Consider the following 22,369-nt stretch of genomic DNA (forward strand, 5'->3'; position numbering starts at 1 on the left):
GCTTCTCCTGGGCAGTGCAATTATGCGCTTCCCCTTGCACAAAGCTGGGACTCTAGTCGCTCTAGCACTAGGATGGGGCATACACAAACTGCAGCAGCATCAGACCACTTGTTAAAGCAATGTAAATTCTGAGGGATGGCTAGTCCTAAAGGAGAAGTAGTAACTGAACAAATATTCCCCTTGTGAGAAAGCAGTTCAGCCCGGCAACGCGGAGGCTCTGCCTCTATTGTTCCCCACCCTCCAAACCGTCGTTGCAACTGGCACTGCTGCCTCCCCGTTGCTGTGGATGTGGGGAGAAAACTGTTTCAGCCTCAAGCCAATTAAATCCAAAACGTGGTTAGGCTGAAACTGCAAGGTGTTTTTAGTTTCGTTTGAGTGACTTGGTGTTAAAAAAAAAAAATAATCAATCAGGAAAAAGTTGTAACAGGTCCTCCAGTAGATACATCTGACCTTCACTTAAGCTTGCAGTGCTGAGTCACTACCACTGACAAATTATCATGAATGAAGACCCTAAAAAAGTCTGATTTAAGAAATTTTAAAAAGTTGTATTTTTGTTGTCCACACGGAGTTGTATTTTTGTTGTGTACACGGAGTACACGTATAGTTTATAAATAAGAAAGCTGTTTTATGCATTCAGCTTGCAAATGTTAAATGAAAATTGGATCTGAAAATGATTTGAGCACGAAAAACCTATTTTCATTAATATGAATATAGAATATCAATAGCTATGAATATGAGAACAGGGGTAATGGGTTGAATTCAGAGTTCTGAAAATACCAATTCTTGGAGGTGAGCTTCAGCAGAAGAAAGAGCAACTGCAGATAAATAATAGATTTCAAACACTGTGAACACCTAGACATTGAAGTACCAAGCTGAATAGATATCCGTTAAATCATTTTCCCCTACATGTAGTTCCTGGAGGATGTCAGCTCTAGCACATTTTAATCTCTTCCTATTCCCAAAAACTGAAATTATTTAAAAATAAGCTCATTGTTAAACACTAATTTATCAGGAGAGCAGAGTGTTTTGTTTTTTCTTGTTTGCTTTTATGAGTTAAGAATGATGGTCGTAGCAGCAGAGTTAGGCCAGAAAAACATACAGTTCAAAAAATAGCATTTGTACTTAATTCTGGTGAATGATTCACAGAACAGCATGTTAACTAGTATGCTCTCAGGGCATGTGATTGAAGTTTGGCTGCAAGAATGCAAAAACCTTGCTCACAGCAGTATCTTGTCATTGGTTCTGCTGTAGTGAGCCAATTAGCTTCTTTTCCACCTTTTTGCATATAGCTGTGGAAAGCGTTATTGTCTTCTAATTATAGGGAAAATCCTTTTTAATCCATGATTTCGAAAACCTTTTTAATCCAACCTCTTTTGTAAACAATGCCTTATTCTCTGAGGATGGTGCAAATATACATAATGTACTACACAAAATAGCAATAAATGAATGGCAGCTAAGACCACATTTTGTATGAAAAGGTTGTGAAATACATTTCTCTTTCTATTTGGATGCTTTAAAATGGTTATTGCATTAAAAAGTGAATGTATTAAAGTATTTTTTTTTTTGTCAAAGTCATGAATTTTTCTCTTAAAATAGAGTTAGAATCCAATACAGTCAGTCTGCCTGCAGGACAGCTTCTCCCTTCCTGAGTTAAAGGTGTCTGAGATGAGCATAGAAATGGCTGGGGATTTTAAAGCATGCTTTCTGACAGAACAACTACAACTGCCGTTATCTGGCAGCACAGTATTATACGATATCCTGCACATCTGTCCTGTTTGGCAATAGTTAGCATAATGCTTGCTGTTTAATTAGGCTTTTTACCTTTGCATTTGTCTGAGAACATCTGAAGCCTTCCATGTTGCCTGTCACTAATTAGTTGACTAATTAAATAGTTAATGCTTACTTGCTGATCACAGAACTAACATGTAATGAATGGTTTAGTGATCTTCATTGTTTTATACTACCTGTCTTTGCCACAAGAATCGGTATGTATGTGCTTCCTTTTGACTGCTGTTTTTTCATACCAAGGCAAACCCAGAACAATGTTGTAGTTGACCATGTGTTCACTGTCACCAGGCCCGCATCCTTCAGACATTGTTGCCTTCCATCATTTCTGATGAATAGAGATCAAGTTGTGACAGAGATAAATATGATAGGTCATATCTCGCCTTGTTGTGTAGTCACTATCACAGTGAACGTTGTCAGTGACTGATACCAGACATAAACTGGGGAGAGGACATGGGTCCTCAGCATTCCCAGCAGCCATTTGACTAGCCTCTGCCAAAAAATGGCACTCAATTAGCACCGATGTTTTGTTTATATTCTTGTTTTAGAGAGCTTTCAATTTTAAGTAAGATTATTTCAACTTCATGTACTTGTCCTTTAAACATACGCAAATACTTGTCTCAGACCAAACTGTTCTTTTGCACTTTCAACTTGTATTTGCAGATTTTATTTTGTTAATATTTATATGTCAGTAGTTGTAACTTCTTTTTGTATATTTAAAGTGATCCTGGAAATAGTAGGTTTCTCATAAAAGGCCTGTTTCAAAATTGATGTGAGTCAGAAGAATTTTTACAGAATTATATTTATCAGGCCTTACCTGGTGAACCAAGTGTGCCATCGGTATGGCTGTTTCAGCAGCTCTGAACAGAGCTCGGTAACCTGACTACCCAGAGCAGCTCTGGCAGCAATCTGGTCAGTGCAGTTCAAAGCAAATAGAGAAGCATTGCAAGTGCAAACACCACATTTACGCTTTTCAGTTACTTGCTGAAGTGATAGAGTAGCTGTACTTTCTGTTCTGTTCATATTTATTTTTCTTTGTTTTGAAGATTGCTTCCCAGAGCTGCTGCAGAGGTGTTGTAAGGATCAAGTTCTTCAAACCAGTCTATAACCTGCCTTTGGATTGGTTTGGAAGCAAAGTAAACTTCTCAGACTAGTAAAATGGAGAAATAATTAGTTGGCTGATGGTTATGTTGTGATTCTGCCCTCTAGCGATTGATGTAGATTAGATTCCTGTTGGTCTATATTTACTCTAGCATGCAGTGTAAGGGTTGTGGCAAACGAACATCAGAAATCACAATACAAATGAGGGTAGTTTCTTTTTCCTTTTTTCTTTTTTGAATGTGTGATGAGCTGAAATTTTAAATTTTCTGGATTGCTGTAACTCTTGTCCAGATCCCAGGAAGGAGAAGAGCGTGAATGCAGTTTACATTGCAATGAGAGTTGGGTGTCCATAAGATATATTCATGAGATGGTGAATCTTTACCATATGCCCTGTAATCTGGATTCCCTGAGTGAAGATTGGCTAGGTTCGATGGAGCTCCTCAGTGCTGTATCTTGGTTGCTTCCAGTACCCAAGCACTATGCTGCCTTTCTGCGTAACCTGTAGCACACTGTGCTGTGTGGTTTGTTTACCTGGGAGCTGCTAGCATCTTGGCATTAATCAGGCACAACGCTGGTTCCGCATTAGCTGCAGGGCACAGGCTGTTTGGGAAGGATGCGCTGTTGGGGAAGTGTCACATTGTCTGGGTAAAGAGAGGGGCACTACATGGTGCATGGTGCTGTACCTCTCAGGGCTGCTTCTCTTTCCCGGATGCAATATCAGCGAGGCAGCTGTGCTCATCAGACTGCCAGGGCTGAGGGTGCTGTGAGGCCCAGATTCGCAGCTGCTACATGCAGATGTTTGAGATCAGGAATTTTGGCCCAGCTGAATCCTCTGCCAGCCATGCCCCCATCCTTCCCAGGCTGCCAGCTTTCTGCCAAGAGAATGTGGTGCTGGGGTGGTGCCTCGGAACATGCAACTTTTATGAGCATCTTCTCTTTCTTCATGCTCTTGCTATTAGGAGGATAAATATTGGTACAAATCTCAAGCTCATCAAATTCAAGGGGAGCCCCACATCCGTGGGCTTTTCTAGGGTACATACTTTTTAATCTGTGTGAAAGCAGCATTGCCAAATCTGTTTCAACCACTATCAGAGTCAAAATTTTAATCTCCTTTGCCATAACATGCAATAATTTGTGGTAAATAGCCCCAAAAAATAAAAAAAGCAACTTAATTTTGACCTTGATAATTGTCCTATAACATTACAAATGTCCTGCTACTGTCCTGTCCTATTACGAGTTGGAATTTTCATTCTCTGTTATTCACTGAAACATTCACACGGGAGTAGACAAAACAGCAACCTCTCAGCCACTCTGTAGTTTTACTTCCCAGTTTGTGGTGCCTTTATTTGTGGAAAATGGTGATGTGACTTTGAATCTGCCAGGTGATTAGGTTTAAACAGCTAGAGACTGTAACTACCAGTGTCATCATGAGATATCCCTCATTTTCTGTCTAGAAAAATAATTGCCCTGTTTTGTGCTTTGAACAGTGTGAAATACTGAAACATTCGTGGAATGAAAATTGAAATTTTAGTTAGGAAATGCTATAGCAAAGGCAATGGCTAGTGGTACTTGGATTTGGTCAAATTCAAAGCCAACATACATTTGGGATGACAGTGCTAATCTTGTAAATTTTGTAGGTAGGGGTGTTCCCGCATAGGGATATGTATGCATCAGATTCAGATGTGTGTTTTGTATGGGTAATGGAAACAACTCTTCAGATTTTGTTCTGTTCTGTTGTATAGCAATTCACAGTATAAGGTCTTTGCCATGCTTTTTTAATAAGCAAGATCCTGAAACTACAACGAATCTGGGTGAATATTGTAGTTTTGTAAAGAGGTTTCTAAGAAACCTGTCATTGGGTTGTCTGACCAGTCAGAATATGGCTCATATGATGCTACAGAAATGCAATTTGTGTGGTAAATGTGTAAATAAGCAAGTACCTATGACTCAGACCTGTGTGCCCATTCAAAGCCTTGTATCAGATGCCTTGTATGTACCTTGCAAGTACTGGCAAGACACAGTCAGACAGTAGGAGAAGAGAGCTGAACGAGAGGTGGTTAAGGGACGGGGAAGAGCTTAATGGTAAAATTGCAAGGGTCAATATGGGTTGAGAAACAAAGTGTGGAAAAGAATTAGTCTAACAAAGGAGAAAAGCCTCAACTGAATTAGTTTAGAGTCACAGTCACTGGAGAAGAATGATGCGAAAAAGAATAGGGGAAGCTGAGTTGACATAGGTGAGGAAAGCAAAAAATGTTGCTGGGAAATGAGAGGTGGATAGAAAGGGTAAAAGCAGTGACAGGAAAAGGGTGGCAGGGTTGTTTCAGAGAAATGAGTTATGATATGGAGAGGAGTTTGACAGAACATGGAAGAAGACATGTTTGGTAACATTCAGGGAGTAGTCGAGATTAGGGGGTGATTTAAAGCTACCTAAAAAGGAGAAATTAAACAAAGAATTGAAAGTACAAAGTACAGAGAGAAAAACATAGTTTGTGCCATCGAATACCAAGTTTGTAGAGAGAGACCCAGTGAAGGAGAGCAGGCAGCTGGGGACAGAGAAATACTCACAGCATCACTGAAGGCTGTTACTGAAGGGTCAAACTAAAATAGTTTAGTTTTTTGAAAGGATTCCTGCATAAGATGTCAGAAGTGGTGGTCATGTCTTTCACAGCCTGGGCTTGTAGGCTGCTCTCCTTTGGAATTCAGCATCTGATACAATTAATCAGCAGTACAGCCACTGGGAAGTTTCAGGAAAAAACACTGTACTTTATTAAAAAGTACCATTCCACCCAAATGTAAGTGTTTTTAAGGGCAAACATTTTCATATAAGGAGATAGTTACTGGGACATCACAAAATGTTTTGTTGGGGTTTCTTTTTTAAAATAAATTTCATCTTGAAATATTTAATAAATTAAAATCAGACCCAAACATTTCTCTCTTAATCTATGTTCTAAATAATTTAAAGAGTATTTTCTGAAATTGAAATCAGTGGTGTATTTCACCAATGTTGTGGCCTGTCTTGGAACAGAAACAGTCATGTTCTGGGATGAAGAAGGTGTGAATTTTCCCACTGAAGTAATCAACTGACTTACCTATTGCCTAGGGCCAAAAGCGTTAGTCACATTAAATGCGAGCTACTGACAATCAGATTCACTTATTGTTTTAGTTTTGCTGTTGTTCTTCTTGACACATCTGTCACTGGTCTTTGGAGGACGAATTATAAACAAGCAGGAAGAGGAAGAGTCTATAAACAAGCACAGTTCATAGAGCAAATGAATATGTGGAAAACCTCTTTCTTGACTCTTGCATTGAAAGGTGTCCCAGTAAAGACTTTATTGTTATCCCTTCTTTCCTTGAGCAAATTCATTCACAATCATAACACTTTTTTAAAAATGTTGATCCAATGGAGAAATGGCTTATCTTTGTTTACTTGTAATTAGAGATGGATGACTTGTAGATGGACATCTGTTGGTCAGCAGTTAAGCTAAAACCCTGTTCTGAGGTTTGTAATTGATGCACTCACTAAGGTTCTTGAGAACAGAGGCTTTTGGTAATTGTTGATGCAAACAATAAACCCTTTCTGCTTCGGTCACTGACTATCTTACCAAAAGCTTACTAACTAGGCAGTGTAAGATCAGCTGCAGAGCCTTCATAATACCAGGATGGCATCACATAGCACCACACAGGGAAACAGTTCTGCTGTGTTATTTTCACATAGCTTCATATCTGATTCTTACTTGTCTGAGTTGAATGTAGCTGTTTGAAGTGTGGGAGGAAGAGGAAAGGTAGAGGTTTTTACAGCTCTGCCTGAGACAGCAGTGGGCTTTGTCTGAGTAAACAAAAGCAATTTAGTATACTGCAGTGTGAAAATGCATTGCTCGTAAAGGTTGCTCCTAAAGTCTATAGTACTAAGCAACATATTCATCACTTAGTGAAAATATGCATATGTGGTGTTTTGTTTTTTTTGTTTTTTTCACTATTATTAGCCACCTTTGCTAAGCTGAGCGTTTTTATTTGCAGTTTTGTGTGGATCTGTAAAATGTGTTAGAAAATCTTTTCCTTTTGGAGATGTCTGTTCTTGAAGTCATGTCTTGATGACCTTGCTCTTGAAAAGTGTGGGGTGCTGATCTTCCCCTTTTTTTTAAAAAAAAAAAAAAAAAGGTTTGCATAAATTGTTGTATTATTTGTGTCAAGAAGAGGTTCTGCCTATACCTTCCTTGTGGGGTGAGACCTGTACCTGGACACGTGGACTTTCTGTGCCCTAAACAGCAGGGTATTGCCTGCTGGGACTCGTTTTGTATCACCTCTCTCTCATTCAGGGCTCCTTCTTCCCCACAGAAGTCATAAGGTTCATTTTTTTGTTGCAGAGCAGTGGGGAAATTTCTCTGAATCAGAGTTTCATTAATGAAAGAAGTTCTTAACCTAATTATTGGAAGTGCTGAAAACAGACTGTTACCATTTTTAGAATTATCTAGATCTGCTGTATTTAAGTGCACTGCTACATGAAAGTTGAGGATATAGTGTAATTATGACATTTTGGAATTTTGGAATACCAGATATGAAAGTTAAATTGTTCAATGATTATGCATACAGGAGATCAGTAAATGGAGCTACATATTTTGGTAGTCATGTTGGTATTATCTTCTGTAATCCTTTCTTATTTTATTTTTTATGAATGACTGGAAAACTTAAAAAAAAAAAAGTGTGATGCTTAGTTTCAAATAAATTGAAACATATAGGTTCATGTAGACTATTTTGCTGCACTTTATTTGCTGTCACAAAAGTGATTTGACTCGTTATTCGTGATAATGAGGGATTAATGAATTAAATAATTCATTCAGACAACTTTTTCACCATCTAAACCTATGTTTTTGCACCACACACCCAAGAAGGAAAAGCATGGAGGCAAAAAATCCTGAGAAACTAGCCAGGAATATTTGAACAGATTTGCAGATATACATAAATGACATACTAAAAATTTTGTTCATTTGTTCCTTTTATTTTGGTCACAATAAATTGGCAATCCAATTTAATTTCAAGGACGGGTGTTTAGACTTGCTTTTGTAGCTGTCCACTAGAACTGTGCAGTGAAACCCTACACCTTTTACTTATTTCCCTAGATACTCTAATCCCTCCCTGCTTCACCAGTATCTTTGTGCTGTTCTTCCCTTTGTATCCACAGCAACATGAATCCCAGCTGGAATTACTTGCTTCTGAAATGCAGGTGCACTTGTTTAATGTTGCATTGGTTCGGGCTCTTAACTTGAAGACTTTTTCAGCAGATGGGAACCTGTGCTTTTACCATGCTCCCTATAAGGCATCGGCATATATTTTAGAAGCACATAAGACATTCTCTCTTCTACCTGTTTCTCAGAGCCTTTGTTGTTTTCCCATTATTAAGAGCTTTTAGGCATCAGTAAGGAATCCCCAGCCATCATAAATAAACCATCTTTTTGTTAGTCTAGAAATAATAATGATATGTGGAGAAAAGGGTTGAACGATGTCAAGTGGTAACATGCCTGACAGTCGCTGTCCCAAATAGTCGAACCCATTACCTGCCTGTAACTCTGTGTACCACTGCCTGACAGTAACCACGGCCAAGCACCTACAGGTTGCTTGTATTTTTCAGGCTCATATTTAAGTGCCTATATATAAATTTAAAATACTAAGCTGAGGCATACCAGCTGCACTTCTCAAATCTACCTTTATAATCTTCATGGCTAGTTTTTGCTTTTATTTTCGTACTTAAAGATTCTGATAATTTTCATGAATGTCAGTTTGTGTTTAAACCCAATAATTTTGATCCTTAGGTGATAAAGAATTTTACTTCCCTGTTTGCAAACATGACCATTATTTGCATGAAATTGACAGAGATAATTATTTATTGCCTGACTTTTTTTTTGAAGGCTCTGCAGTTGTCAAGTTTTCAGCACATCACAAGTGTCTAACCTTATGCCCCATTGGCTTTATCAGAATCATAGAATTAGAGAATTATCTAAGTTGGAAAAGACCTCTAAGATCATCTAGTCCAACCCTAATCCGACCAGAGCTCCTTGCTGCAGCAAATGTGGCAAGTGGCTGAAGTGCTAGGGGGAGGATTGTCTTCTACTGTGGAGGCTTTGCCATTCATCTCTTTGTGGAAGTCAGTTAAAAAAAAAAATCTGTTCACCTCCCACCATCTGCTTCCAAACTGGGGAGGCTCCCTGCCATCCCATCTTCTCCGCTGTGCTCACCTCTAACCTCCAGTCTTCCACTGTCTGCTCAGACAATGCTTTACCTCACAGTTTGTGGTTGCAAACCTTGAGTTCTTCTTTGCAGAAGAAACGCAATTCATGTCACCCACAGTTTGAGCCACAGTGTGGTTAGTGGCCACAGGGCTGCTTAACAGTGAGCCTTTCTCCAAACCGAGGTGCCCGTGGGGTGTCTGCCTCTTTCTGTCGTGTGACACCTCAGTGCCAAGGGACAAAGGACCAAAGCCAAGGAAGCCTGCAACTGTTCTTCGCTCACTTTTGGCAATTCCAAGTTGAGATCTGGGACTGGAAGGGTAGTATCAGGTACCACCCCTGGGTCTCTTCTGTTCTGCCTCTGACATCAGCACCCCCTTTTGATAGCTTCAATCCAATTTCCTTTGTGTATTGATTTATTTTTTTTTTAACATAAAATAGGAATCAAAGTTATTACTGATTTCATCATAGTATTTCAAAGAGTTGCTAATTAATGATTTGATGCCTACAAGATGAACGAATGGGAAACATGAATTAATGTTTGGGGCGTATGGGAATGCCGTGGGAGTTCTGAGGTAGAAGTAAGTTGTTAGTAAATCGTACTGAGTGAGAGGTCTGAACTGAAGCCTCACATTTGATGGGAGAGAACTGAACAAATACCATATGGACTAAATAGAGGTACAGCATCTGTAGAAGAAAATAGTATGTGATCAGATCAATAATGTGCACCATTGTGCAGCCATGCAAAACAGGTACATTATTGTTGCTTGGGACCCTTATTCTACCATTTTTCTGATGCTTGCTTGCAGCATTTTCATCCTGACTATAGTTAATGTAATTTAAACCTAATGTTATTATAGCACCTGGATTTGGAGACATTGGCAAGCGGCCATTGGGCAAGTAGAGAGATGATTTCAGCTCTGAGTTGAAAAGAAACTTCGGTATTGGGAGGGCAGGCAGGATAGAAGAATGTCTGGGATGACTGTGTACTGTTGTAGCCATTTTCCTCATAATTACGTGTAAACTATGTGGCAAGCAGTTATACCATTTAGGTGTCTATAGTTTATTGCAATTACTCACATTTGCACCCAACTAGAAACACTCCATTAGCACAGATGACATCCTGTACACTTTAAATTCAGTTCAATGTATTGGGATAACTGTCATTTACCACTTTATATCACTCAAACAGCATAATGTGGCCATAAATGAAGAGCAAATTCTATTTACACCCACTTCTGCAGAGTGACCTTAATTTAAATGAGAATCAGGCCCATAATCTGTATAAATATATGCACTCTGTTACATTAAGGTTATTTATTACATTGTGCTTGGCCTGAGTATGCATGGAGATTTACCATAGATAATCCATAATCCAGAATTAAACTATTAATACGCATTTTGAGAGTGGCAGCCATAACCTCAAAATTCCTTGGTTTAAGAATGACCTTTAACTTTGTTTGAATATATTTTTTAAATGTATGAATAACAAATTAACATCGGTTGATAAAAAACATTCTGATTCCTTTGTACCATTTGCATCAATCCATACTTAACTTACACAAAGCCTTGAAGATTAGAAGGCTTAATCACTCATAATATTTATTTGTTTTTAAATGTCAGATCACATTTAGTTCAACATACTGTCAGTCTTGTTCCCCTCCACCCTCTGGTGTTAATGAAACTACAGAAGTAAGTACTCTTCTTTTTCTGTACGAAGACACAATCTTAGCAAGATGACAAACCACGTTGTGCCTCGCCTGTGTAAAGGAGTTGTTTTCTGTATCCTCCTGCACATGGAATTGAAGTCTGTCTTGTTCCCCTGATATGGCTTCCTCCTTTCAGTAGACCTGGTGCAGGAAGCAGCCACATTTCTTGTTGTCAGGAATAATTTTTAACTTTCCTGCAGCCATGTCTCTGCTTATGGAAGGTGAGCTATGAACAGCAGTAGCTGGTCCCAGTTCTCCAACAGAACCACAGCTTCCTGTGTTTTCACATGTTGTGTGATGGTGTACTGGAAAGAGTGCATTACTCATGAAAATGACACAAAGAAGTACAATGCTCTGGACAAGACCTTGCATGTTTTAGAACCCTGCTTTAAGCATAATACATTGCAATGTTGCAGAGATTGACTTCCCTTGTAGCATGCACTCAACAAACGACATAAAAGTGATAATTAGAGTATTGCACAGTTTTTCACCAGGTGTCTAAATAACTGCAGATTTCCAGCATGATTTTTTTTAAGTGCTTCTTGACCTTTCTTCTGCTGGTACTGAAGCACATTCTTTGATCCACTCCTGTTAAGCAAAGTGCTTGAAATCAGTGAGACTCACCAGACTGTGTACTGGATTTCGTTTTTCATTTTTTTCCAGCCTTTGAGCAAAGACATGGTGGTCTTGCAATATCTACTGTAGTCATGGAAGTTAAGTCCTGCCAGAAAGTCTTAGGATCAGCATTTCTAGTGACATCAGAGAATCTAAATATTTCTGTCAGGATTGCGACAACGTTGTGCTACAGCTCAAATAAGAGCCATAAGGATGGACTGGGGAAATCAGTTATCTGTCAATACAGCTTATAACTATATGCTAAAAAGCACTCACATTATAACTGTACCAAATGGAGCCTCAGAAAAATTTCATTGGTTTAACTGTGGCATGTCTTTCTTTCCACAGTCCGCACCTGAAATTTAACAATCTGACCTTGATTTCAATTCATGGCCTTCCAGGAAAAGACCTTCCAGCCTCCAAACATAGAAGATTTTTAATTAACAGGTTTGATTTAATATCTAAACTCTACCGTAGCTTCAAAGGAAAGCATAACACTTTGTAATTTTCTGTGAACTTGTGCTAAATTTTAAATAGGAACATAGGCAGGTGCTCTCAAAATGATGCAGTCTCTCTATAAAACATGCATTCACCTGTGAAATGCATTAAATATAACTGTTACTAGGGAAATAGCACAAAGCATTACTAAAGCAGTAACTTCAGGGTAGTGGTCCATCATATTATACCAGGACGCTGCTCTGCTGTCCAAGACTTCTTAGATTGCTTAGATCTCCAGGCTAAGGATAGATGACAAAAGATGTATGTTTGATGTTTAAATATTGCTTAATTTAACTGCCATGAGTTTTGTTCCAAATAATGCTGATAACCTGTGAGGGAGCTGAGTATGCAGGGGAACATTTAAGATTAAGTTGACAGACTTGGAAGAACTGTGCTGCATCAGTCCTGCTGCTTGTGAACTGTTTGTGTGTCAGTCATTGGCCTGTGTTTGGAAGTCTTGCTTCAGTCCCTTATGCTCGCTACCCCCTGGCTGGCAGATCTATGATTCTGGTGCAGAATATCTCAAGGGAAGACTGAAAGATGCTTGTGTCCAGTGAGTGGTCAAATATTTTCACAAGTTTTCTTGTTTGCCAATAAATAGAGTAGCTTCCAACTAGTAGGATAAAATTTTGCCTCATTAAAATTGACAGTGTATAATTCTCACTTAAATTTAGTATATTTCTTTTAGGCATTTTATTTTTTATATTGGAGTAGTCGCTAGGAATCCACACTCAGGACAAGATCATGGTTGTTCTGGACATTGAGAAGCACAGTCATTTTGAGTAGCTGGCGATGAACTTGGTATAATTTATGTGGATTTGGCATGTGACATTTGGAACCAGCACATTGTTCTTACCAATTTTTTACTTAGAAAGCAGTAAAGCCCTAAAGAGACAGCTCTTTAAATGACAAAACAACTCAATGTCTCCTTAAAACGGAAATCTCTACAAAGCCATGGAAATAGTGTGATGTGGACATGTTTAAAACTAACTTACCATATTTGGAATTTTGCCCTGTGAAGAGCAAGAAATTTTTGATAACTAGTTACCAGAATTAATTTTTTACTGTAGAAAGGGGTGTTTTTAAGTACAAGTCTAGGAAATGAAGAGATTGTATACTCACGCAAATGCATGTACAGTTTTTCTGGAATATACTGTAAAAAAAAGACTTGTAATAACAAAATATCCACCCTGACGGAAAGTTGCTGTTCATGGCTGCCTCCCCAGAATTAGCTGTTAACATTTGAAAGCAGATTAAGAGTGAAAATGGAACTCTGCAGGGTACGATTTTTGAAAGCATCCCTGTGATTTTGGAGTGTCAGTCTCCCAGGAGCTGTGTACCTCAATTATAAAGGTGCTTTTGAAAAACCTAATCTCTTCTTGATGTCCATTTTATTTATAGATTTCTGCATGATTATAGTTTAGAATTGTCAGTGGTTTTCTTCCCTTATTTATTTCCTTCTGGTATTTGTGAGTATAGAGAATGCAGAGCACCTCAGAAAGCCTGGACATTCTGTTCTAAAATTCTTCAGGTCATGAAAGCAACTTTGTTTGTTTCTCCTTTGGTTCTCTATTTGTTATTTTCATCATCCTCTAGGATAATTTGGGGAAATCACTAACAGCAATTAATGTGTACCAGTCAGCTCTGATGTTTTAGAATGTATATTTTGGTACTAGGAGTAAAATATTTTTCGGTGTTGAGTCTCTGAGTTCATAGAATCATTAAGGGTGGAAAAGCCCTCCAAGATCATCTGGTCCAGTCTTCCCCCTACCACCAATATCACCCACTAAACCATGTCCCTGAGTTCTCTTAGTGAAGACAAGCATTTTTCACATCTGCACATTTCCCTCATAAACCTGTCAATTTTGTTTTCTTTTGGATAACCAGTATGATAATTTCTCCTTTATGCCTGTTAATATTCAGTTCATCTTGCAGAGGAATTCAGTTGCATCTTATAGACTTCTGAAAGTTTGTGGGTAGGGATCATTTTAGGGAGTTTCCAACATCTTTCATTCTTGTATTTTGGAAAAGTTCATTTGGAAAAAGATCACCAAGAAAAAAATGGATATCCCTGCCTTCCTCTTTCACCTCTGACAAGCATTTTCCTACCTTTCTACTTATTTTTAAACTTTTCAGACTAACACTTTGGTACAAAGGTGTTAAAATACCAGTGGTGCCGTAACTGTATTTGCATCTCACCATATTTGCTATTGGTGAAGCTGAACACCAAATGAAGCACAAGTGAAAAAAAATAACATGAGAATCTAGAATAGGATAAAAAAATGGATTATTAAAATATTTTCTCTGCAGGTACAAAGGTCTCCTCCTCACATCAAGCTGCAAATGAAAAGCAGAATAAAGCATTTATTTTTGAGTTTGTTTTTAAATTATGTGGTTGTATGGCCTAGTGCTGGGAGGGATTATTCGGTTTTAGCAGAAAGTTGTCAATTTGTAACTGAGTATTTCATAATGACTAATCTTTTACTATAGGCTGCAGTAAACTTCACAGCAAGAAAACAGACTTGAACCACTAGGGGACTTTGGCTAACTCACCAGATGTCTAATTAATGCCTGCTGTCAGCTGCTGAAATGTCACTTACAGATATTTTTTCTTCACAGCCACTGTTTTAATGATGAAGATTATGCACAGATGTCACTTTGTTCCTGGGTTAACGTTGTGGTTGGTAAAATGACTGGCATAAATCGCACTGCCAAATACGTAGTTATTTCCAAGCAGAGAAAAGTACCGTATGACTACCTTGTTCTCTGCACAGGACAGAAATACCAGGTAAGATTGTGTGCAGAGAGAAGGAATAAATAAAACAAACAAACAAACAAACAAACAAACAAACATTTTTTTACAGTGAAGAGCATTTCTGTGATTGTGATCAGCAAAGGAGTAGAGTACTCCATGGCAATTGTATAACCAGAAAGCAGCCCTACAGCATGGCAGGTTGTTCTGTTTCAGTGCAGCTATAGAGTTTGGAGCGGATAAGAGAGGGAGATTTACAAATTTTTCTACCAGTAATGTCACTACTCAGTACCAGATATTAAGCAAAGCTGTCAGTATTTTGCCACTGTGACCATTAAATCCACTGAAGAGTAGGCCCAAATGACATGTGGCCCCAGCCACAGGAGACTTAACTCCAGCTGGTTTAACACCGTTTGACCTAGTTTTGGCAATGGAGGGAATTCCTTATCAAATTAATTACTCAGTTCTCATGATGACCATGCCTAGTGCTGTATGTTATTGTAGCACACGGTTGTGTTTCAAGTGAGATAAAATGCTTCAGGGAAGGTGACCTATGATATTCAGTGGAGTCTCACAGCATTTATGTTGGGGGACACAATCCTGGGAAGTGAAGGCTCAAGAGTGAGAAGGGCCAGTTTTCCAGCTGGGCTGCTTTGTTTTAGCCTTGGTGACAACTAAAGCAATTTTGCCATTCCCCTGGTTTACAGCAGCAGCACAGGTCTCAAAAGAGTGTATGTGTAAAATGAACTTGTGTGGGGTGGAACTGAGAGCTCTGTCTTGCTGCTGAATCAGACCTCTGTGTGCTAGATAGCTTCTTCCAGTTCTGTATCATTAGTTTAACTGTGATTGCACTATTGACTATGAGATGGGTATGGGGTGTGCTCCATGAAACCTCTGCATTACATGGAGTACAACATGTGTGCAACAGATTTGTGGAGCAAGAAAAACCCATTTTTTCTGTAAACTCTTCAGAGTTGAGACACACTTCAAATGACAATCTATGTTCACTATTCATCAGGGATGAAACAGAAGTTAAAGTATGGTCTGAATGACTTTAAGTGCTCCTAGAAAAAGATATTTGGAGGCAACTCTTAATTTGAAATATAAGTTGTGGGAAATAACTACACTGCAGGGGAAAGAAAAATAAGAAAGCAAGAAAAAACTCAGGTTTTATCTGTCTTCAAGAAGACAGATATTCTTACTTCTAAGCTCTATAAAATAAAACAGGAAGGAATTATTTTTATCATATGTTTTTTGTTTTATTACATAGAGCTGATTTTAAAAAATCTTTTGTAGCAGTACTCCAAGATTTATGCCATATATTCATTCATTCATTTGTTCCAGGTCCTGTCTCCTACTGGAGCAGATATCAGTAAACTCCCAACTAATAGAGATGTCCTAAGTGAATGGCCACAGAGATACACAGGGAAAGTCCCTTCCAATCATTTTAATCTCAATGACGATCAGGACTGTTTAAAGGCATTGCACTGGCTGGAAGAAAACATTGTCAACTCAGAAGGTAGGGGTCTTGTTAAACACACGCACATTTGCAGAAATGTTTTCTGGGCTTATTGTTTCCTTAATTCCATGGTGTGATTGGTACCTGATTAATTCTAGCAAAGTGTTTCATCTGCTGTGCTTTGTTTTCCAGATGAACTTAAAATTTGTTGTCATTTTTGATACCCAGCATATTTAGCTAGGAAAAAAAAAAAAGAAAAAAAAAAGTTTGGGATAGATTAATTATCTGTAATTATCATATAAAACAAAATGAATCCCAAATGCAAAGCTAGTTGGAGTCATTAATTAGGCAACTAAATAATAATTTAATTAGTGAGTGTGTTTTTATGTTGTATAGAAAAATACCTAGATTCGAGGCATAACGTGTCATCTGTGTTCTGTTGCATCAGTTACAGATTTACACATAGAACTGCAGGCTCCCTGTATTTTCTTTTATCCCTTTATATCACACATTTGTGCAGGTTTTTGTCCATCATACCTGTATTTCCTGAGCCTGCTCATGTTTGTGTTCTTCATATATTCACTGAATGTGCATACTATAGAAAACACCTGGTATCGTCCAGGCTTCTGAGTTAAACTCTTTCAACTGCAGAAAAAGAGATCAAACAGTGAATGAACTCACATGTCATCTCTTCTTTGTGACAGATCTGAGTCAGGGCAGAGTTCAGAGCAGGAAAGCTGTCTTTGTAGAAAGTTCCTGTCAATTGAATGCAACAATAATTTCCTAAAAATGTAGTTGAACTGGCTTACTTGGTAGAGAGTAGAATAATGAAAATTGATAGTTATTTGCTATGGTCTGCTAAGTTTGTGCTTTGCTTGGCAGACCTTTAAGGAAGTTCTCAAGATACTGGAGGTTTCTTTATCATCCTCCAAGTCTGGCTGTGGTCAGGTCAGAAGACAATAAACGTGGTGATGTCTCAGTTCACATTTTCCTCAAACAGCTTCCTGGCCTCAGGCATGTAAATGGTGCAATCTGTATGGTTTTGCCTAGTGTCCAGCTGACTGGCACAGCTGCATTTGCATAAACAGATGAGGTGGTTGCTTCTCCCTGTTTGTTACTGCTCATCTTTCATGTATATCTGTGCATGCCCAGTCCTGGAATGTGCTCCAACACATCTGAGCAGAAATGCATCTGAGAAGGGGCCAGTGTCCAGGATGCAAGGCACCCAGAACTGTTCCGCAGGCACAAGGGCAGTCTTACTACACCTCATCTTTTTTGGGACCAACGCACCTTTATTACTACTAAGTTAATATTAATAATTTCAGTATTGCTGCTGGCTTTTGCTGTTGTGTAAAGATGGATATATTAATTAGGCACTATCATGTCTTCAGCTGTAAGCTAAATTTACGGCTTCTGCTGTGTCGAGGCGTGTTTTCCTGCCAGAGGGTGCCTGGAAGCACACGGCAGGGTCCTGTGGGACTGAGCCCTGGGCTAGGGCTGGGACCAGGAGCAACACCCCCAGAGCTGGGGCAGCTGGCACAGGGGGCTTGGGGCATGGGTCTGTGCTCAGCTGCCCCAGCTCCATGGAGGGCTGAGGAGGAAAAGCTCTGGACAGGAGAGGGAATGAATATACCTCCAAGACCACTTGTAGTTCTGGAGCTTTTTTTGAAGGGAAGTGTTAAACACTGAACTTCACTGTGTGAGTCTTATTAGCCTAATTGGGTGAAAACTTCATTTGGTAGCACTGATTTTGAGAATGGCTTTTAATTAAGAGTTAAAGTAGAGGCTTTAAACTGCCTTTTTTTTTCCCTGTGCAAATGCTGGGTACCACTTCATTCTGGTTGAAACCAGCGGGTGCTTTTTTACCAAAGTTAAGCAGAGCAGGATCAACCTGGTAGCAGGTTGGCAGGAGGAATCACACATGTGCTGAGCAGCAGGAGATGCTTGAGGACCCGTGGGACAAGCAGCGAGCCACATCCTTTGCTGCTCCGCAGTTGACCGCTCCTGGGCCAGTAACTCAGAACGGGCTGACTGCTGTCTGGGGCCCGGAGCAGAGCAAGCACCAGCCCCTAGCCCTGGTGCTTCAGCTTCTCTGATGAAACCCAGCCAGCTAGTGCGTGTAACCTATTACAACTGTAATTGTAACTAATTGAAATTCATCTCCTATTAGCACTGCACTTTCCATGAAAATAAAAAGTAGGATGGGAGTAAAGTAAGGAACAAAACTGTTTTAATGGCCCAAAATGGAGCAATTATTTTTTCTCTTTACCTAAACATAGCTTACTGCTTTATTAAAAGCATGTTTGTAGGGATACTACCGTATTAAAATTCCAGTGCCTGAATCACCAACCAGAGACACTGATGCTTTAGCTAATACAGGTTTTCTTCTTTAGCTTTTGCAAACTAAAAAGAGTCAGGTCATGCTGGGGTCACTGAAATCTTGTACTTCCACTTGTGGAAAATGAATGAGCCTGCTCTGCAGCAGAACACTGACATTTGAGTAATAAATAATAAAACTACTCTAGCAGTCTTTTTTTATGGCTGCTTTTTTTCCATAGAAGATTATTATGTTTACTCACAGATAGATACATTTTCATGTAGTTAAATAATAAAAGCATCCTGAGGAATTGCTATCTGTCCAGTGAACATAATTTCAGTCCATAATGAATATCGGTAGTTCCTTGACTACTAGCATTGTAATCTAAAAAGCTACTAATATTGTAATAAGCAGAAACTGTAAATTGTTGATTTACAAGAGGTCAGTAAAGGAGCATTGCTTTCCTTAATCTAATGTAGTTGTATTAAATATTACCATATAAAACAGAATTTTAATTTTCCTTGAGAAATGCGGGGCTGGAATCTGATCTTGTATATACAGAAATGCCAACATGTAATGCAATCACTGAACTCCCCCGCTGAAGAGGCTGGTTCCACCAAATGGTGAAGATCTCTCTGCTGCCCAGACTTTTATGCCTTAGAGTCAGAATGACACTTTGCTAGCCTGCACCTTAGGTAAGCACTTCTCATTCCCTGTTGCCACTGAGAAGGGAATTCTCAGTCTGTCCTACAAGAGCTGTGCCATTTTGCAAGGGTTACCTGAAGGCGGAGCAGATTGGAGAGCCTGGCAATGCTTTCTATTCTGACAGAGAGAGCAGGGAGCAGAGGAGCAGTTTTCAGGCCTTGCTCGGATGAGTACTTAGTGCTTTATATTACACCGACCTTAGATAAAGCACACAAATGCCCTGACGTATCCAGGTCTGCCTGCCCCCTTGCCAGGAGGGCTGCGAGTCCGTATTCTGCTCACACAGAACTTGCTACCTCCCGTCCTCGCCTGTTTGACCTTGTCTTTAACTGCACAGTTTGAAGTGGTACAGCTTCAGTGGGCGAATGCTGCAGGATCCTACTGTTATAAATGAAGTATCAACTCAATCTGAATTTAGTAATATTTATAAAAGAAATATTCATTAAAAGTTTAAAAGGCAAGTAAACAGCGCTCGGTGTGCAGGGAGTCTACGCTCCACCAACACACACACACGAACATAAAACATTCTAAATATACAGAACATTGCTTTACATACTAAACCCGAGTACGCCTATACGTATGTACAATCAGGAAAGGTAAAAATTCTTTAAGTTCCATGACGTACTAAACACGAGTACACCTAAACATACGTAAAATCAGAAAAGGTAACAAACAATTCTTTAAGTTTCTCCATTTTCCATTCCTTTTCTTGAGTACAAACAAGTCTCCATTTTCCATTCCTTTTGAGCAATATGTCTCGCTTTAAGTTGTCAAGCAACTCGGTCTTCAGGCCTTATGCATCCCATTCTTCCCGGATAGAAGAAAAGCATATCCATCTCCTTTTCAAGGCCAATAGGCCTGGGTCAAAAGGCACGTCCAGGTCAACAGGGGGGGTAACAGCAAAAGCCTTCGATGACTGTAGCAGCAGAGGGGCCCATGGCGTAGCAGTTGGATCAGTAAAGGAGCCCGCAGCTCCCTCACTGTCTGGCAAGCCACACATTTGTGATTGTGACTCCACATGGCTCTAAGGCCTCAGAGACTGCTTGCCAGGTGCTGAGCAATCCCACTGCAACCTTGCCATTTTTAGTTGCAGAGTCCCACACCTTGACCTCAGTTTGGTCCCATGTTTCAGGCTCATAAACTGTCTGATTGTTAATAAGGAGAACAAGCTGTAAGATTACCAGGACAGTCTTTGTTCCTAAGGACGTATGATTCCCCATACTGCGCAGCTGCTTACCAGAGAGGGGCAGTTGTGTGTGCGGCTCCGCTTCTCTCAGCTCGAGCTTCTCTCCAGCTTCGGTGTGCCCATTTCCAGCAACTTTCTGTACGAGCTTCTCTGAGCAGTTTGCTGAGTTTGGCCAAACCTATCTTCATGAGGCAATCAATGTGCCTGTTCCCGTCCTGGTCTCCATTCTGCCAGCCTGTTCCTCTTCACTCCTTTTTCCTGCTTCTTTATTGATCATAACTTCATCACATCGTGTGACCTTCTTTTTTTTTTTTCTTTTTTTATCTTAAGGGCAGGGTCCCCTCTTATACCCTTCTCCCCACAGCAGTTCTTTTCAAAACAACTTTTCATTGGTCAAACAACTTTGCATAAAACAGCAACAGCAAACACCCAGAAACTTCCATGCCTTAATGGCTGGAGAACAAGAAACCGGAGACTGCATGGAGTCTCCTGAATCACCCTTCTTTGTTCCCTCTAAACTCTTTTAAATATTCCTGATGGCCTCGTCATTAAGAGTCTAATGTTATCTCAACCACGGGGTTTTCCAATCCCCATGGCCACATTCCCAAATCTCCCCCTTCTTTATTAATATCAACCATTTTCTCGACGCGAATTACCATTCCACATATAACACTACCAAACAGTCTGTGGCTTTGGAGCAAAAGGCATTCCCTCAAATGGTGGGAAGTGTAGGTCTGAATCAGAGCTCCCTTTGCCTGTGGGGAAAAATGGAGCTGGTTGAAATAGTGGCAATGCACTGTGAAAGGTGCAGTGATATCCAAAGGCTGATTTCATACCGCTCACAAGCGTCTGCCTTGAACGTGCTGGTTTCCCAGCAGTGTGCAGTTCTGGGCGGGCTGCTTCGCAGCACAGCATCAGGCCGGTGGGTCTGGGACCTCCCAGCAGTCACCTGCACAGAGCAGTAGGGGCTGCATCCGCAGGGGCCTCTCCGCTGTCTGGAGATGGAGGCTTGGCAGGAGGAAGCCACAGAGCTGGTGACTTCCTGTACTGCACAACGGCTGGTTTTCTCTATGTTGGTCTTTTCTAGTTTGTATATGTTTTTCTGCATGATGCGTTTAATTTGCTCCTGTTCCCCATGTCCCTCCAGTAAGTGCTTTGACTAAGCAAAACTGAGCAAAATTGAGGAGAGAGAGGAGAACAAAATAAAAATGGGTGTTTTTTTTTTTTTTTTTTTTTTTTTTTTTTTTTTTTTTGTTGTTCCCAAAGGATTTTCAATCAAAATAATTTCAAATTATGGGGTCAAAATGAATGTCATACTTCTGTGTTAAGTACTTGCCTACTTTGTGGGATGTTTTGTACAGATTCTTCACTAAATTATCTTAGCTACTGTTGCTAGGTAACATTGTTTGCTTCATAGCATCAGAGAAATAAGAGGGTCAAAGAGAGCAATTTCATGTTATTATCATCTGAGTTACACTAATAAGGTTTTCATTGTACATCTTAGAAATTTGCCCCCCTTTTTTTTCCCCCTTAGGGAACGTCATTGTCTATGGGAATACAATTGACATTTACACCACGGTAGAAACCCTCTTATCTCTTGGAATTAATGGATCTCGCATACATCTCGTGCAGCCTCCACTCACCTCAGATGTTACTTGCCTTAACAACAGTGAAATAGAAAGTGCTGTTCAGGAGGCACTGTCAGAGGCTGGCGTGTCTGTTTATTATGACAGTATCCTGGCACAGTGGAGCAAAGGTGACGACCCAGACCTTATCACTTGTGCTGCTTTCACTACTAATACAGAACCATTCAAACTGCAGTGTTCAGTAAGTATATGCTTTCATTGTATTTCCTTCAGTCTGTTCTTTAAGACAAAGACCATCAAATCGTGATAGAGTCCCTTGATGATTTATCTATTTTCTCATTGTCGCTAGAAGAATTAGCATTCACTCATTAGTCTGAAGGATTGTTTTGTAAAAATCCAAATAATACCATTGTTAATTCCCTGACTGATTTGGAT

The 22,369-nt window shown here is 39.7% G+C and overlaps 1 protein-coding gene across 1 annotated transcript in view; it reads left to right on the forward strand.

Moving 5' to 3' along the window:
• Positions 1 to 22,369, forward strand: part of CFAP61 (cilia and flagella associated protein 61) — a gene marked incomplete at both ends in the record, with an annotated part of 104,487 nt that overhangs the window by 51,993 nt on the left and 30,125 nt on the right. The window contains 4 exon segments of the mRNA XM_084283381.1: positions 11,780 to 11,878; positions 14,549 to 14,717; positions 16,026 to 16,200; positions 21,883 to 22,175. Of these exon segments, the coding sequence (XP_084139507.1) occupies positions 11,780 to 11,878; positions 14,549 to 14,717; positions 16,026 to 16,200; positions 21,883 to 22,175 (736 nt within the window).

This window comes from Netta rufina (assembly GCF_964035555.1).
Source record: "Netta rufina genome assembly, chromosome: 3".
Taxonomy (NCBI): Eukaryota; Metazoa; Chordata; class Aves; order Anseriformes; family Anatidae; genus Netta; species Netta rufina.